The sequence below is a fragment of the Chenopodium album genome, chromosome 21, assembly GCF_948465745.1.
Source record: "Chenopodium album chromosome 21, dcCheAlbu1.1, whole genome shotgun sequence".
Classification (NCBI taxonomy): Eukaryota; Viridiplantae; Streptophyta; class Magnoliopsida; order Caryophyllales; family Amaranthaceae; genus Chenopodium; species Chenopodium album.
The window spans coordinates 15,660,416-15,678,483 of NC_137854.1; the positions used below are offsets into that span (position 1 = coordinate 15,660,416).

Consider the following 18,068-nt stretch of genomic DNA (forward strand, 5'->3'; position numbering starts at 1 on the left):
ATCCTCTAGTAAAGGTATGATGCACTTTGCTATTCAAAACCATGATTTTGTCAAGCTTTCTCATGATTAGATTGGTTAAGCTCCTATTCAAAAAAAAAAAAAAAAAAAAAAAAAGATTGGTTAAGCTCAATAGTTTCCTTTACAACTCATACCTTTAGTCATTGTTCAAAATGACTACTGAAAAATGTCTTATACCTTACTGAGGTCTAATGATAATGCTTTATTCATCACTTTACCAATTTTTCGCAAACTCATATATTTCCATACACTTTGGGACATATTTTCTTTCACCAAGGGTAGCGCGAAATCATCTTTTAAGTTGATAATTGTCAATTTGATCTACACTACACAACATTGAGACAAGTGTATATCGTTTATTTGCTTATTTACTAAGGGTGTGTTCTACTCACCCGATTTTTACTGATTTGAACTTACCTGAACTATTTGAATTTATTAGATCTTATTAAAACTTATTTTAGTTGTAATTTGTATTTAGGTAACCCTTATAAAAAGTTATTAAACTTGAACCAAACTTATATAAACTTATTACACGCTTAAATAAGTTAAACAGAACATGACCTAGCAAGTCAGTAGGCAAATGTGATGCTTATGGACTTATGGTGCAAGATTACATGAGTGTACGACTTTCTAAGTCTATGGAGTTTTGAATTGTCAGTGGCAATTCATCTTCCAACTCCCAACACCAAAATCAGCTCACCAATTTCTGCAACCCAACAAAAACCCTTCAAATCATGTAAAACATCTCAAATTCATACCAAAAAAATGGGAAAGAAGAAGAAAGAAAGAGTTCCAAACGTATTATGGAGACAATTCAGAGATAAAGCAGCTTCACTTTCCAAAACAATTATCTCAATTATCCCCAAATTTTGCAATTGCAATGGAAAGGGTAAATGCATTCGTTGTGTTTTCGGCAATGTTGATGATGATGCTGCAATGTCGTATTTGATTAGACCTGATGATCCAATTGAGTATCGTAGATTGATGTCTACTTGCTTTGTTGTTGTTCCTCATAATGCTCCGCCTTTTCCCCCTCTTTCTAGCTTCACTCGACATTGGTCTCAGCTGCAGGTTCTTTGTTTTTAGTTCTGTTTTGTTGGTTAATTTTTCTGGGTTTTGCTTGTTTTGTGGAATTTTTGGCATTTTTTTATTACTAATTTGGTTGAATTGTGTGTTAAGTGAAGTGGGATTATCTGAAATGATCATATAGTGAACTCTAACGGAGAAATCATGTAAGCAAAGTAAGGTTTCGGGTCAATAGGTTGGGCGGGTTAGATTTTTGGTTGATTTTGAGTTGTGCTAAAAAATGTATACAAATAATGTAAAATATTAGGTATTTGTATAATATATGTATGATACATGGGTCACATCGGGTTGAACTTGGGTTGTTCGGGTTTGGGTTTCTCTCAAAAACTTCAGGTTCAGGGTAGTTCCAGCTCCTTAGTCATAAGTAGAATAGTAGATGTTAGTTGCTTAAAACTCTGAAACTTTTTCATGATGTTCTTTCATTTCACATACAGAGTACTAATTAATAATTACCGTTTTTCGAGCTGTACTGAGGTTTGGATGTCAATTTTTTTGAGGTTCTAGCTTAATTTTAACAAAATATTGCATATGAGTGGATTAGTGGTAGTGGTGTAAAATGGTTTTGAATTGGGTGCAGAAACCAGCAAAATTATGCCTATACAAGCAGTAGTATTTTTTGTTTATTGAAAGCAGACAAATTGTAGTATCTGCTAGCTGATTTGTTTTCATACTTTTTTCTGCTACTGAGCAATGTGGGTGTAAATATGCCATGGGATTAAGTGAACTTAATTTGTATAGGTGATTTTGAGGATATATTACATTAGACAAATTGAGAAAAAAAAATTGTGCTGCCCGTCATCACCACACTAGTTTCTCATAGTTTAAGTTTCCGCTATTGTTTGCTGTGTTTTTTTTTTTTTCCTTTTTTTTTTCCGGTTGTTTCCATGTTTGAAACTTTGAAATAAAATTATTGTATGAATTCGCATGTATTGGTTTTTAGTGCAAACTAATTTTATTTTCTTGCTAGATAAAATTGTACCTATTTTGTGCTTTTAGATTGTTGAGAAGACCATTCAAGCATTATTCAATGAGGCAACTGCACCATCTAATGTCTTATGCCATGGTTATCAGAAGGTATCCTTAATTTTATGATAAATAATCATGTTATCTTTCTCATCTGCATGTTTGAAAGGTCTAGCATGAAATTATCAATTGTTTATTGTATTTAAGAGATGAAATTCCATTATATTATAGTGAGGGGCACTTATCTACCAAACGAAATTACAAAGAAGAAAACAAATCTCTATCATGCATTACTTTAGTAACGTTCATGCCATGAAAAAACCATTGCCCCATGTCGGCAAGCTTAAAGAGGCACTAAGAATGATGGAGAAGACACTTGATGATGAATGTATCGTGACTCAATTCATTCATCTTCCACCTCCCTAACCTTGTATACCCCACCTCTAGATGGCCAAGAGAGTATATGGAACCCATTGAATCCAACCAAAATATAATAATTATTAGCCTTTACCATAGAAAAGCCTTTGTCTCCAAATGCAAAATTAAGTGGATTATTATTGTACTCGTACAAAGTTACATGGCTACCAAATCAATATTTCATGTTGATTATTAGAGTTACATGGGATTAGGTGTATTTTGACCAATTCATACCCAACCAATTCATTTAAACTTTTAAGGTCTTGGTTTTTTGGTCATTAAGCCAAGACTATGTGGTTGTGTGGCTATTGGATGAAGTTAGGTAGAGGGGTTTGGCTTACAAGTTTGTTGCAAGGAAGGTACATAGTGGTTGTGTCATGGGTTGGTACTTGGTAGAGTACTTTATGGATTGGCGAACATTGTTCTATACAGTAGGTAAGTCCTGTGCTGTGTACACATCAATTATAATGGAATCTGGTTGGGTTGGAGACAGAATCAAGACACAAGCATGGAATGTGTGACTGGCCTTTGTGACAAGGGGAGGGAGGGGTGTTAGGTTCTTAAGTAATTGTCAACAGATGATATAAGAAACTCACGAGTCTGGGTAACAGGGTAATGAGGATGTCTAAATTCTAAAATAGTGACGGACACTTTTTTCTTGGGTTCATGCGATCGTTGCCACGCCTAATATAAAGCAATTTACAAAATATTTATTTCGCTATTAGGTCTATTGTTGTTCCTGCTTTTATGTTGTAGGCCCTGTTCTCTTCACCTTGTTCAAATAAAATTCAGTATAAATAATATTGGACCTTTGATTAAGTAAATAAAAGTTCAATTAATCAGTAAAAATTAGTAACTTTGATGAACAAATATAATAGAGAATCATTAAAAATAAGTTTTAATCAGTAAAAATAATTTCGGTTCTGCAATTATAAGATGAAGAGAACAGTGCCTTATTTTGATTTGCATGAGTAGGAGAAAAGAAGTTGCTTTATTAGATAATTTCAGCATTTAAAGTTAGATGGCTCCTAGCAGTGACAAATTCTAATGCTGTATTGAACTCATTGTCACAGTTTAAACTGAACAGCACCATTGTAAAGGTTCTAACTAGCTGGACATGGGAACTAGCCTTAGAAAGGGTATGTTTTCACACTTTTGGCTATTCAACTGATGAAATAATTATGAGTTTCTGCTAAATATTTGCCTCCATTTACTTCAAATTTATATTCTGCACAGGTTGGGGATAGTATCATGATTCATCTACTTATGCACACATTGATATTTATGTCTATCACGTGCAATGCACACCAACAAGTAGCGGGTCCTCTTGTCAGTCAGCTGGTTGCAAGGCTTCCCATGCACATACCCCTAGATGACTCTGGATCTTCCATGCATGAAACTGATGCAAGTAGGTAAAACCATTGTGATGTTAAGCTCTACATTGTTTAATTCTTCTCTACCTCTACTTTTGGAATGTTGAAGGTTATATCTCCAGATAGTAACTTTTCTACTGACCTACTGTAAGCATTGTACAAGTAAAGGAGAAAGGCTTTCCTGTGCATTCTTTGGTGTGTGTAAACGGAACGACTTGTTCAGACAAGCTCCATGCTCTAATTCTATGTGAGTGAGGGTAATATTTATTCTGTTTCTTTATGCCTTTAATATTTTTGTTTCTTTTCCATAAAAAAAAAAAAAGTTTACTCCTATGCTTAAGGGTTTTTGGTTTACTTCAGGGATCAATTCTTAATATTTGTAGTGCAATAGGGATGTTTATTGTAATTTTTTTTTTCTTATATCCTATATAATTGCCATTCACTGCTTTGAATCCTCCAGAAATTATTTGCCCACTTCCTTTAGTTGTTCCCTTTCACTTACGTTTTCTTTCTATTCATTCCAGCTTATGTTTTCTTAATCTATCCACTTTCTTACACTTTAACCAACATACTCTCTCTCTCTCTCTCTCTCTCTCTCTCTCGCGTTTATAGCCTCTAACTTTTTTAAACTTTTGATTCACATTCAACATCTATCTATTAATAAATGAGCCGAAAAGACGTGTGTGACTTGTTTTTGGATGGAGGGGGCTTTATTGTGACTTGTGAGAAAGATTTAGAGGGCGTCTAGTTCACTACAAAAAATGGAATAATCAGGAAAGTAAAGATAAGGAAGACCCATATATTCCAGCTTGTTTGGTTAGGCAAGAGAAATGGGTCTAAATTCCTCTTGGTTGTGTTTAGTAGAAGATTGAACAACAAAACCCTCCACTTCTTTTTCCTGTCTTGTAATATAGCTCCTTTTCCATTGATAGAAGAATGAATGCCCTCTTCCTGAACCAACCTAGTCAACACCACTACCTCTTACACCATGTGACCATAGTAGCCATTCATCTACCACCTATCATCTCGCGATCACTAAAGGAACGCTATTGCTCCACCCCCACAAGAAATCTACTTTTGGTGGCCATCTAGAGCTTTAATGGTGGATTTCAACCATTTAAAGTCATTTTGCATTTTTTTTTTGCTACCTTCTATTCTTTCTATCACGCTTTAGTTTGTGTTATTATGGTGGTTTTTGATGTGGTGGTTGTGGAATGGGGATGATTCCTACCTTGAATGGGGTTTTTGGTGGGAGTGATCGGTGGTGTTAGCCACGTTAGGGTTGTTGTGGTGGTTGAAAGTCTTGGGGGTTTTTGGTCTTTGGGGTATGTTGTAGTGGTTGTTTTTTTTTTTTTTTTTTTTTTTTGGAATAGATGTTGTAGTGGTTGTTGGTTTTTGAGTAAGTGGATCAGGTTGGTGGGCTAAGTTTTTTAGGTAGGGGTAGGGGTAGGGGTCATGGTGGTAGCGAACGGAGGTATAAAGGGAAGTGTTTAATGCTAGACTTATGGAGGATGATAAGGTCTGCACTAGTGGTGGTTGCCAATGGCTAGAGATGACCTGATGAAGATTTGTTGATGGATTAGCAGTAGAGTAGAAGGTTCGGTAATCGATTGTTATGGTGTGGAGGAGTTTAAGTCCCAAATGGTAGGTGGGAATCAAGATGAGGGGAAAATGGGTGAGCTCCAAATTGATTAAAGAGGTGTGTTTTTTTTCTTTTTTTTTTCAAGAATTATCAAGCTGAAGTATGTTCTAGGGAAATTAAGAGTTTCAGTTGCCTTTTCCTTTGATTGATTTAACATAACAAACAATCCCTTTTGTCCAACTTTTTATACCATTTCCTTTATGTAATTACTATTATTTATATTTTTGACAGCTTAATAAGAAAATTTGCTAATAATGCTGAAGCTATTCATATATTGCCATTTTAATAGTCACTCTATTGAATTGTTTTCTTAAGTTTATTTTTGTTTTTTTTTTCCCTGTAATCTATTATGGAGTAACAAGTTTACTTCTGTACTTTAGAAAAAGTTAAATGTTGATATTATAAAAATATGGGTTACACCCAATATATCGAAACTCAACATGGCAAATCTAACAAAATCCCACATAATAATTTCTTTTCGTATATACTAGCCAAAAAGTATGATCAAAGTTACAAAGTTTGACTGTGACAGTGAAACGAGAAATTGAGCAAAGGAGTAAGTATATTGCATTTATGACAATCATTACATGATTGCCGCCAATATGCATGCTGATAGCTACATATGACTTCAGCACATATTCAACGATTCAAAGGCTGTAGTGTGATTCTCCTGCCACCTTGAATCTAACCTCTCTTTAGCTATGTTACTCGGACTCTTCATTTCGTACCCGTGTCGGACCCTCGACACTCGGACATGGGTATGACACTTGGACACTTCACTCTTAGTTCAAAATCATGGAATTTTTTCAAAAAATAGCCGAGTCAGACACTTGGACACGATCCGTGTCGGACATGGGGTACCCGGGTCCAAGTAACATAGCTCTTTAAATGGGAACTTTAAATATGCAGGCAAACCTGCTAGATGATGTACTCATACACTCATAAACATGCTTAAGTGTTGGATGAAAGTATTTGCATTTTCAATTCAAACTGAATATCTTTTGAGCTAGTATTTATAGACATGTGCTTTTGATGGCTACATTTAGGATACAAGCGAAAGCGAGGAAGAGGCAATGGAAAGATTTTGAAGTCTGAAGAGCCTGCCAGCAAGGTGCCTTGTAGAGCTGGTCAGGAGAATTCATTTGGCTCAGTTGACTCTGAAATAGTTGTCTGTCAAGGCAAAAATTCTCCCAAAGTGAGCCCTATGATCTCTGAGAAATGTTTACTTGGACAACATGCTACTGAAGAGCAACCCATTGAGAGGCTCAAAGTGGAGCCAAGGAAGCGTTTGAGATTGCCAAGTTGGCAACGCCGAAAGAGACGCAAGAAATTGGCATTACAAGACTGCTGTACTCAGGATCCTTCCAGGAAAAATTTGAAGGACGTGGGTGATTTTCACAAGAATTGCCAGCATGGTTGGGTCAACAATAAAGGCCAGAGTCTGGTGGTGCCTACTTCAGTTGAAAACAAAGATAATCAAAATGGTGCTGATCTCTATATGGAACAATCGGTAAGCATAGGAACAATCGTAAGTGAAACTTCTTTGGTTTCATTTTATCTTATTTCTTGCGTAAGCATATGAATATTTTTTTATGCTTGAAAGTTGGTATATAAATTCTTTTGTTGCTCATTTTGGCCAGACACATGCTCTGTCCTGTAAAACTTTGTCATACTTTGTCCAACTTTGCAAAAATTTGTACAACTTAATCAATTTACTGTTTACTTTGTATTTGAGATGCAGCTGTGCCCCTGTTGCTCAGTGTTTCAATCACTGTCAAGAGTCCCTAAAGATGCTGAAATTACTAGGAAGTTTATGTTCTACAATGTGAAGTATTCATCATCTCTTTTCCTAAAAAAGCGTATCCTTTATTAAAATTTGTAGGCTGCAACTTTTTCTGTTGTCTTTGTGTGCCTGTTTTTTCCTCTGTTCTATAGTTATTTCTTAATCTCTTAGATATCCTATACTCCTTGAAACCTGGTTTTGCAGGTGTAAGTGATTTTCTACTACATATATTTGGTTTGCCAAATACAAGCTCAAGAAATTTACCAGCATCATGCTTCCATAAACGTGGGCTTTGTTCACAAGGGTCTATTTGCTTGTAAGAGTATCATTCTGTTGTTATACCTATCTGTTGTTCTAATCACATGACACTTGCATTTGGAATTTGTAAAAGCAACCAAGGTTTCAGTATTGAGAAACTTAATGACCCGTGCTTAATTCTTTAAATTGCATTTTTGATGTCTCAATAATATTAACATGGTAAAAATTTGAGATGATTATTGATAACCTCATGTAACACGTTCATTGTTATTTTAATGAAGAAATTTTGGAATGGAATTTCATGAAAATGGAGAAAATAAAGTTGGTTTGGCTACTTCCCATGGCTATTTATTCTTTTCCAGTCCCCCTTAGAGTGTGAGGATCGATGTGGGGATAGTTATAGAGCTCTTTTCTGCTTATGTTGGCTGTGTGGAAGCCCTAACAAAATTTTTAAATATTAAATAAAGAAAAGGGATGTTCCTATTTCTTATTCTACTTATAATAATAAGAGGCATGGCAAAAGTTACTAATAATATTTCAATTTCAAATCTTTTTTTTCCCTTTCCCAGATATTGCTTATTATTTTCTAGGAAGTAATATTTGTTGACACTTCAGCTTATAAATGGAACATGATGGCATTCTCTTAATTTGTGCTGTGTGGATTAATGAAAGGTGAATGAGTTTATTAGTCATATGCCACCTTTATCAGATTGAATATTTTGCTCTAAAGCTAGGATTAGTGGACAACTACTTTAGGCTGCCAACAAATGTAGTTAGCAGTTACCCTGATTTTTTTGACTACTACAGGAAGAAGATTGGGGAGGAAGGGTTGGTGGTGGAATTAAAAACCAAAAACCCATCAGTAATTTAAATAAATACTAGTCAAGGTCTTTTTTTTCTCCTGCCAAATAATGGCTTAAAAAACCTTTACCAAGCAATCCTTTTCCTATAACTCATGAGACACTACTGACTATTCTTTATATTTAAGTGTATACTGTATATTCCTGAATATTATTATTATGTTCTTTTAGATAATATGCTAATCTGTAGCTACCGGAATCACACTATAATTGCCAAAATATCATAATTTTACAAAACTTTCCTAACATCACAAATTTCTCTAGTTTCCGTGGTCAAAGCTCTTGATGAACGGGAGCTAAAAATCCAGACCATATTGAACAAATTTCCTAAGATTGAGCATAGAAAAACTTGGATTTAAACCAATTTTTATTAGTTCGTTCAAACTGGGAGGAGCTTTTCAGCTTGGCCTATATCTTTCAATGCGAGTAATTGATCTGTGTGCTTCTCTTGTTATTGTTTTGTATTCTCCTGTTCTTTAGAAACGACTGAGGCCAACCACTACATAGGAATAGGAAGTGAGAAAAGATGGCATATCTTTGTAAGCGGAGTTAATTTTTAATGTGGCTTTTTGTTTCCCTATAGTGGCCATAGCTTCCATTTAGCTTTCTGTGTACTGTAATGACCTATTTGGCTTTCCTATGGATGTTTGCTCATATTGTTTTTCTGGTGTTCGTATTCTAAGGTGGGATATACTTTTCTTAGTTTCATTTCTTATGCTACCTCCGTTTCACATTATTAGCAACATTTGCTAAATATAGATGTTTCATATTATTTGCAGCAAATGTTTTCTCTCCTTTTTAATTTGTCTATTCTCTCTATATCTCTCCGCATCACATGCATCTCTTTATTCTTCTCTCCATTTAACTCTCACAAACAAATTTTTCCTAGGAGTCCGTACAACCCTCCAAGGCTCCAAAGTTACAAATAATAAGAAATGGAAGTATTATTCTGAAATTATATGAGTGATAGCTTGTCCTCTTTTTTTGGTCTTTCCAAAAGAAATTTTGTTTTCCTATTATTGCTAAAAAGTCATTTCATTTCAGATGTCAAACTCCTTAAGATAGCCTTGTTCCAACATTCTCCACCTCTTGCAGTGTTGCCTCTTTTGACTATATGGTGTAAGTGGTGTGATACATCAGATTATTTTTTTATTATTATTATTTTTTTTAATAGATCAGTCTTGTTTCAAAATTATACTCTTTAACGGTTTCTGTTGCAAGAGGCAAAGGACGTTCAGTTTGACATTTCATAACTTCAAAAGGCATGGAAGCGGCATGTAGCAGATTTCTGTGGAATTACCCGACTAGAAGAATTTCCATTTGGCTGAAAATTTTAGTCTTCTACCATGACTGTGTACCGGTAAAATCGATGTGTCATCTGATAATTTCTGTGACCATCTCCTTTTTAACTGGGAAGACGTTTTGATGGAGATATTGAATTGACGAGGTCAAAAATTGATTAAGCTCTTGGTACCTGGAGAAATTATTCATCATTCAATTGACTGGAAAAGATGTTAGCTTAAACCAGTTTCTTGAATTTCTTCTTTAATGCTAATGAAGAGGACTGTTTGACCCTTCTAAATTTACTTGCAGCAACTCTACTCTGTTCCTAGCTCTTTATCCCTTCGTGGAAACCTTTCAATGTGTGATGTTAGATTAAGTGCAAATCTCTGTTGGCTCAGTAATCTGAAGGTTGTTTATGAATGAAGATGACTAGCTTTACATCAGAAGCATGCAAAATATTCTGTAGCTGTGCAAGTTCTTTAGCATGAATTATTATTTTATTTGGTTAAGAGCCACTGCTCAGATATATTAAAATTTAATAATGATTTTAACACACGGCTATTTATAATGAATTTTCCAGATACCATTCTCTCGTGAAGTTGCTTAAGGTCTTTCTTCGCAGAGCGAAGAAATGCCACCATATAAGGTTATTGGAGAAGCACTGTCCTTCCCAACCTCTTTTTCAGCTTGATAGAGATGGAGATGTTGGTTCCAGTCTTGAGGTGAATTATCTTTTATCTCATATACATGTACCTACTTTCTCTTTTGAGAGTTATACCAAAACATGTTTCCAAACATTAATAATGTACCTTTCTATCACTTTTGCATACATGTCTATATACTTTAAACATTAAATGTAAATATTTATTTATATCAAATTGATAAACGCAGCCGTAAGGGCTCTAACAAGAGTCTGATTGAAACATTAAGTATTAATTGAACATGTATAACATTGATTTGCTTTATATCATCATGAATAATCCTCCCTCCATTATATTATGTTCTATTCAGTTACTATAGATATGCAATTTATGAAATTATTGAAGAATGTGAGTGGGTGTAAGATTAAGTAGGATAAAGTAAGAGAGTGAAATGTAAAAAGGTGGATTTGTATAAGAAAATGATGAATAAAGTACGAGTGTGTGGAAAGGTATAATTATTGTGTGGTTGAAGGGGTAAGATGGTAAAAGGGATAAGCCAAAAATAGAATGAAGCAAAGTGAGTGGTTCAAAAAAATAAAAATAAATACAGAGTATTTATCAATTTGAGTGGTTCATCAATTTGATAAACAAAATTTGTTTATCAAATGGCAAAATGGTAAATAAAATAACATAAATACCTAGTCATTATGGCATTTTTGTAAATATATATATACATATATGATGTGGAAAATGTCAAAACAGGTACTGTGTTGCCAAGTCTTTTGAAAATCTGCACCTTTTAAAAAATAAGGGTTGGCCAGGACAGGAGTGTTCTTAGATTCTGATCCTACACAGGAATGTGTATACTGAATACTTTTCTACTTCAATTCTGTAATGTATGCTAGCAAGAGATTTGGATTGTTTTGTAAATATTGTTAATTTGGTGTGTAGATTGTTAGTCTAACAATTGATCTTTTTTCAGCCTAGAAAAATGGAATCAGAGAAATCAAATTCTAAACAAGACGTGTTTCAAGGAACTGACCAGTTCCCCAAGAGGCTTACTTGTACCGAAACAAGGGGTCACAGGAGAACAACTGAAGTCATTCAGCGTCAATTCGGTCTCAGCCGGCCATATTGCTTAAAGGATGAAGTCGTATCATATATTTGGGCTGTTTGTCGGAATATAGTCCCACCTGATCTTTTAGGATTACCATTAAGCCGCAGAATCTTGCGAAGAAACATCTCTAAATTTATTAAGCTGCGGAGGTTTGAGAAATTTTCATTAAAGCAATGTTTGCATAAGCTAGAAGTGTCAAAATTTCCATTCCTATCAAATATTGAGGCTTCCAAGTGCTCTAATGCCTTTGTCTTTAAGCCTACAAGCGATCAAATTTCTGTGGTATCGTCAAATTCACAAAACATTGGCTATTGTCCTTTAAAACAGATGGTTCTGGAACGATGGATCTTTTGGTTCTTTTCTCATATTGTGGTACCCCTTGTACAGGACAATTTTTACGTCACGGAAAGTGAGCAGGGTAAACAGAACTTGTATTATTATAGGAAATCAATTTGGCAGAAGTTGAGTAACAGAGTTATCACATCGCTGAAGGATCAGACTTACCGTTCCTTGAATAATGCATCTGTAGCAGAAATATTAAGCAAGAGGTCATTTGGTTTCTCAAAGGTTAGGCTTTGCCCAAAAGAAAATGGAGCAAGACCAATAGCGAATCTGAAAGCAGCATCCAGATTTTGCATTAAAAGATCACTTTCACATGCTCAATTGCGCAAAAAGAAGAGAATAAAAAGAACTCATAACAGAAATGCCCCCTTTTTGAAGTCTGTAAATACTGTTCTACGCAATTTGCAAGTCATATTCAAGGATCTGAAGGTGAACGAACCGGAAAGGTGGGGCTCCACTGTTTTTTCTTATAATGACATCCATAGGAAATTATGTTCATTTCTGAGGCATTTGAAGGAAGGACAGCCAACTATGCCTATGGTATACATTGTAGTTTCAGATGTACAAAAGGCATTTGATACTGTCAAGCAGGATAAGCTTCTTTCGGTAATTGATGAAATACAAATGGCGGACACATATTCCCTGCAGAAGTCCTGTGAGATCTTCTGCAGGAAAAAGTGCCTGTGGATTTCTGAAAATCGAAAGTTGATGATTGAAGGTAACAATAGTGGATTGACAGAAGACATTCCTCCTGTCCATCAAAGGACTTGCCAGACTATTGTTGTGAATCAGGTAAATAAGTTTGTAAAGTAGCCATTAAAATGGTGTTCGTATTTGAATTGATCTCAGATGCACAGGTGACTGGTATTTCTGACTTTGAACCTAAGCACATCATAAAATTCAACACCTAGATAAATATTAGTGAAGGAGAGGGTTTTTGAAGAACGCTTGTTAAGAATGATCAGTTAAGCCACATATGATGTGTCGTTAACTGAAAGTGAACTGATTGAGATAGATGTGTCGAATGTGCATTTCCCAAAATTTGTATTTGTGTACAGAATAAAAAAAGGTGTTTTTGAATTAGTTTCCATGAACATGTCTTGAAACCAGGGTTTTGTGTGTCATTTATAGTCTAATTTCTGCTTGACCATTCTGCCAACCTTCAATTGAAGATGCTTCCTTTTGTGCAACTTTACAAGACACGATGAAACTGATTAATGTGTAACATGTTATTGACTGCAGGAGCAAGGCATGACTGTAAGAAGGGAAGAACTTATGTATAATTTGAAGGAGCATCTGAAGAACAATGTGCTCAAATTAGGTCAATATTATTTTTTGCAAACTGTTGGCATCCCTCAGGGGAGTGTTTTATCAAGTCTGCTTTGTACACTGTACTATGGACATATGGAGAGGAATGTTATCTTTCCCTATCTTTCCCTATCTGGTCAAGACATGCCAATTCATGTTGACAATGGTTCAGCTGCTCTTGTAGCTACTTCAGCTGTATCTTTTTCCTCTCCCAAGTATCTCTTACTCAGGTTTGTTGATGACTTTTTGTTGGTATCAACATCCAAAAAACAGGCTAGTAGCTTCTTCTCCAGGTTGCGAAGAGGATTTCATGCCTACAACTGTTACATGAATCAGGAGAAATTCTGCATGAATTTTGATTATGGCGGTACACATAAAGTTGATTCAAAGAGGCTTTTAGTAGGCAGTGATGGTGTCTCATTTATGCAATGGAGTGGCTTGCTTATCAATAGCTGCACTTTAGAGGTTCAGGCAGACTATAGTAGGTAATTCCTAGACTGGCCTTTTTTGTTGTTTCAAGTCATTCTATTTTGTACTCCCTCCGTTTCATAATGTTAGTCCCATATGGAATCAATCACATAAAATAAGAAAACAAATATATTTGGAATCTAACATTAAAGTACAACATAATTAATAATTAGTTTACTTTATTTAACTTTTTTGATTTTTTTATTAGGAAAGCATAAGTCATAATTGTATAATTTAAGGTAAAATTTTCCTTACTTAGAGTCATGTCATCAATCCACAATCAATTAATTCCAAAAACAAGCAAGTTATAAATGAATTATATTCAATATGGGTAGATCTTTTTGAAACGCCCAAAATAGTACTTCCTCTGTTTTCTTATACTTGCAACACACCTTTTATCACGTTTTTTGAAGAGACGATTAAACTAGGTAAACGAATGAATTAAGCTATGAAATTTAAACCGTAGCAACTTATCCCTTTCTTCGGTAAAATTTTGTAAATTAATTTATTCGTTTACCTAGTCTAATATCTTCCTTAAAACGCGTGCCGAAGGGGTGTGTTGCAATTAAATAAAAACGGAGGAAGTATATGGGACTAATATTATGAAACGGAAGTAGTATGTGTTTTTGTTTTTCAGACAACTAAAGATCATGTAGCTAGAAAATGATACTGATTTTCGGGGATTGTGTTGTCTACTTAACTATAAGGCCCCGTTCTCTTCACCTTATTTTTGCCGAACTGAAATTATTTTTACCGAAACAAAATTATATTTGCTGAACTTAAATTATTTTTACTGAACTGAAATTTATTTTACTGAACTGAAATTATTTTTGCATAGATATTATTTTTACTGATTTTCTATTATAATTCTTCTTAAGAAAACTGAATTTTACTAAAGTGAACTTATTTTCACTGAACTAAAATTATTTTTACTGAACTGAACTTAATTTTACTGAATTGAACTTATTTTTACTGAACTGAAATTATTTTTACTAAATATTATTTTTTTAAGGTGAAGAGAATTAGGGCCTAAATAATTTTCTTGTGAACTATTTTGAGTCATGAATCTCGGGATGTCTCCATTTATGAACGACAATGACTGGAATTACAAGTGTGCTTACCACATTTCTGAGAGGTCAGAATGTGTGAACTGTTATTGGGTACTATTCCATTAAGGAGCAGCTAGCAAGTTAATGATATAAACGTTGCTAAATTGTTAGTAATACTAGAAGGTACATTAGATTTACTTGTATCAGTTTGCTTGAGACATGTGCTTTATGTACTTTTTCTATTCCATATATCTATCCCACTTGATAAACTTTTTTTTTTTTTTTCTTTTTCACATTAAGGAATTTAAATGCAACATTTTCAGTTTCAAATATAGACAGTAATATTAGTCAGAAGTTTCCAATGCAATAACTAGATAGTCCATATGTGTGCCTAATCTGTAAAGACACTTGTTAATTAATGTTAGGAATTAGGAGTAACTATTACATCAATGAATCTTTGCTTTAACATAAGACTATCAAATATAAGTCTAGTCATTTCATGGTATATGAAAGTGACAAGTATAAGGACAAGCTAGAGCCATAATGTGGAACCTTTGTTCACATTATACAAATGCTTCCCTAACTCTGAAGAGAAACAGACTATATAGTATATACCAAATTGATAATTATACAATCAAATGTTCATAATTTCCCTTTTCCCGTGATTTTATATTGGTTGTAATAATATTTCATGTACCGCAAGTAATGGCAGTGGCTAGGAAGGAAATACTTTTTAATATTTATCCTTTTCCGTCTAAAATTCTCAATTTTCTGTGAGCAGAAAAACGGATGCTTTCTCCGATGTGTTATTAACTAATTATGTTCTTTAACTTTTCAACTTTATGAAAATAAGTTTCGGTGCCAATTGGTTCAAAAGCTACAATGTTCAATAAACAACTAAAAATAAGTTCAAATAGTGTTTTTAGGTGAAAAGAATGAAACCTATGTTGTAGACGGCCCTGAACTTTGATGTTATGTACTCAAGCTTAATTGGTTTTTTTTCAACCTGGTCTAATAATTTGATTTAGTAAATGGTTAAAAATCCCCTTTTAATTTGTTGCAGTTTGCTGTGAGGTCATCATTGCTAATGTGAAATCATTTTGAACATACTATCATTGAACTTGTTGTAATCTGCCATGCAGTGAATTCCTCAATAGTGACGTGAAATGCTGTTAAATCTTATCTTGGAGCAGGTACCTAAATGATCATATGAGTTCGACGCTGACTGTGAGCTGGCAGCATAGACCAGGACGCCAATTAAAGGCCAAGTTGCGTGCTTATATGCGGCCTAAATGTCATCCTATATTCTATGATACAAGTATAAACTCACCAGCTACCATCAGGCTAAATGTGTACCAAGCTTTTGTGGTGTGCGCGATGAAGTTCCATTGTTACATCCGTGAATTGTCATTCTGGTGCAAGCTTCAGCCAGCTTCCTGCCTCTCTAGTATAGAAGGGTCAATTAGGTACGCCTAAAAAATTAAACTTTATCTTCCTATATTTCACTTTCCTTTTTGAAAGAGTTCCTATTGAAAATCCATTGTCATGCCATACAGAAAATAAAGGCAGTGCTCAAAAGTGCTTTCTGTTGCTGTAAAGTCATCTCTTTTCAATTTCTTTTCGCATTGGTCTAAATTCAACTGCGAAATATGGATAATAACCCTGCTTTAACTCCATGTACGGAATAAATCTGAATTTTTATTTTATCATGTAGCCGACCCCACTTATGGGATTAAGGTTCTGATATATTGATTGATGAGCTACAAGGTATGAACTATTTTGTTGAACCTTTTGATTGTCAGATATATGTACAGACTAATGAAGCGAAGGATGTATAAAGTTAATTACGAGCCTGACTGCAATCAAGTACTTAAAGTAGCAAAACAAGAAGTTATATGGCTTGGATTGACAGCTTATATTCGGGTGCTGAGCAAGAAAAAATCACGGCATGTGTTTTTGCTAAGCCTCTTAAGAGCCAAGTTGGCGGCAATTTCAAATGTTCGGATATCATCAGGACTGAAGTATGCTGTTGATGATTCTCATTCATCCTTTCTGTGGAAGATTAAGTACTAGTGACAGGAAGTTTCTTTCAAAATTGTCTTTAAAGACACCTTTAAGGCTGTACTTCAGGTCGGCATGTCCAACAATCCCTATCTATTTTTTGGCTCTTTTGGCAATATTTTAGCATATCCTAGTGAAATGGTCCAAACTATTGTCTAAAATTAAACCCTATATATTGAAATCACCATGATGTGCGAAATGGCGAAAGTGACTGGCCTATTTATAACCTCTATTATATCTGTGGGAACATGCCCTAGTTCAGAGAATTTATTCAGACAATTTATCTGAATAAAAAAATTTGGGGAGTTGCCGAATTTTTGACAAATACGCACCTTTGCTGTCTTAATAGTACCTTTTCGTACTTAAATGACCTTTCCATCGATTCGATAATTAGAATGACACAAATTCTTAAATGAAGTTGGTTCATACTAATTTATTGTAAACCACTAATATTAGAGAAAATATGGTTGTTTTATTAATTAAATAAAAAAGTCATTATAATAAAAATAAGGTCACTATGTTGAAATAAAAGTCATTTGGTTAATATATAGGCTATAAGAGGTTATTTTTTTTTAATGAAATACTTTATATACTGGTCAATATGAATGATAAAGGTCACTATGTTAAAATTAGGGTCATAACGTCGTATTCAAGTTTACAATAATATTAATCATTGTACAAGTTTTAATAAAGTTTACTATGTTAAAAATAAGGTTACTATGTTAAAAATAAGGGTCACGATATGTGCAATATAATGTTAGTTGTGTGTATGAATTTCGAGTTCACAGTAATATTATTGTGGACCAAGTTCACGCAAGTCTTTATGTTAGTTTTTGAATAACTACGATGGCTAACGAGTGACGACTTAACGTGGAAGCCATAAATAGTCATAGTAGTTTTTTTTTTTTTTTTTTTTATTTATTCTTATGTTATAACTTTAGTTGTTGGTAGGATTAATTAGAGAGATTTTTTTAGATTAAATCATCCCTTTAGGTTTTCTCCTTGGGAGGGTTTTATTTCTTCCCTCTAGGGTTTACCCTTGGGAAGGTTTTTCCTAGCCTCCATTGCTAGGTTTTTTTCAATTTTTTTTGAAGGTTTTTTCTCTCTCCGGCCTCTCCCTTTTCTCTCCACCTCTACCATCTCTTTTCCTCTTGGTCTCAATTGTGAATCTTTATAGGGACATTCAATGGTATTATTGTTGGTGGTAAGCCCCAAGAACCTTTAAATTTCTTTCAATAATAGATCTCATCCAAGAGATATGATTTTTCTCCTGATTATATTTTCTTTATATGTTTCTATGACGAGAGTTGAAAATCTAGGGTTTCATAATCTCTACAAGAATGCGAAGGACCACATAAGTATTTTCACTTAAACGATTACGCATAGTGGATTTCAGAA

The 18,068-nt window shown here is 34.3% G+C and overlaps 1 protein-coding gene across 3 annotated transcripts; it reads left to right on the plus strand.

The window, feature by feature from the left end:
* The first annotated feature begins 601 nt into the window (after positions 1–601).
* LOC145601983 (telomerase reverse transcriptase-like) lies at positions 602–16,907 on the plus strand. 3 transcript variants are annotated; one of them, XM_081658085.1, is made up of 12 exons: positions 602–1,089; positions 2,101–2,178; positions 3,558–3,623; positions 3,721–3,892; positions 6,546–7,027; positions 7,241–7,358; positions 7,454–7,598; positions 10,265–10,406; positions 11,308–12,576; positions 13,027–13,577; positions 15,803–16,075; positions 16,412–16,907. In XM_081658085.1, exons 1-12 carry the CDS (start codon positions 784–786, stop codon positions 16,680–16,682), a joined length of 3,873 nt encoding a protein of 1,290 aa, XP_081514211.1. In that variant the 5' UTR covers positions 602–783; the 3' UTR covers positions 16,683–16,907. The 3 variants fall into 3 exon arrangements, with proteins under 3 accessions (XP_081514211.1, XP_081514212.1, XP_081514213.1); XM_081658086.1 differs by having other exon boundaries at positions 6,546–7,009; XM_081658087.1 differs by lacking the exons at positions 602–1,089; positions 2,101–2,178; positions 3,558–3,623; positions 3,721–3,892 and adding an exon at positions 3,945–4,114.
* Positions 16,908–18,068: the final 1,161 nt, after the last annotated feature.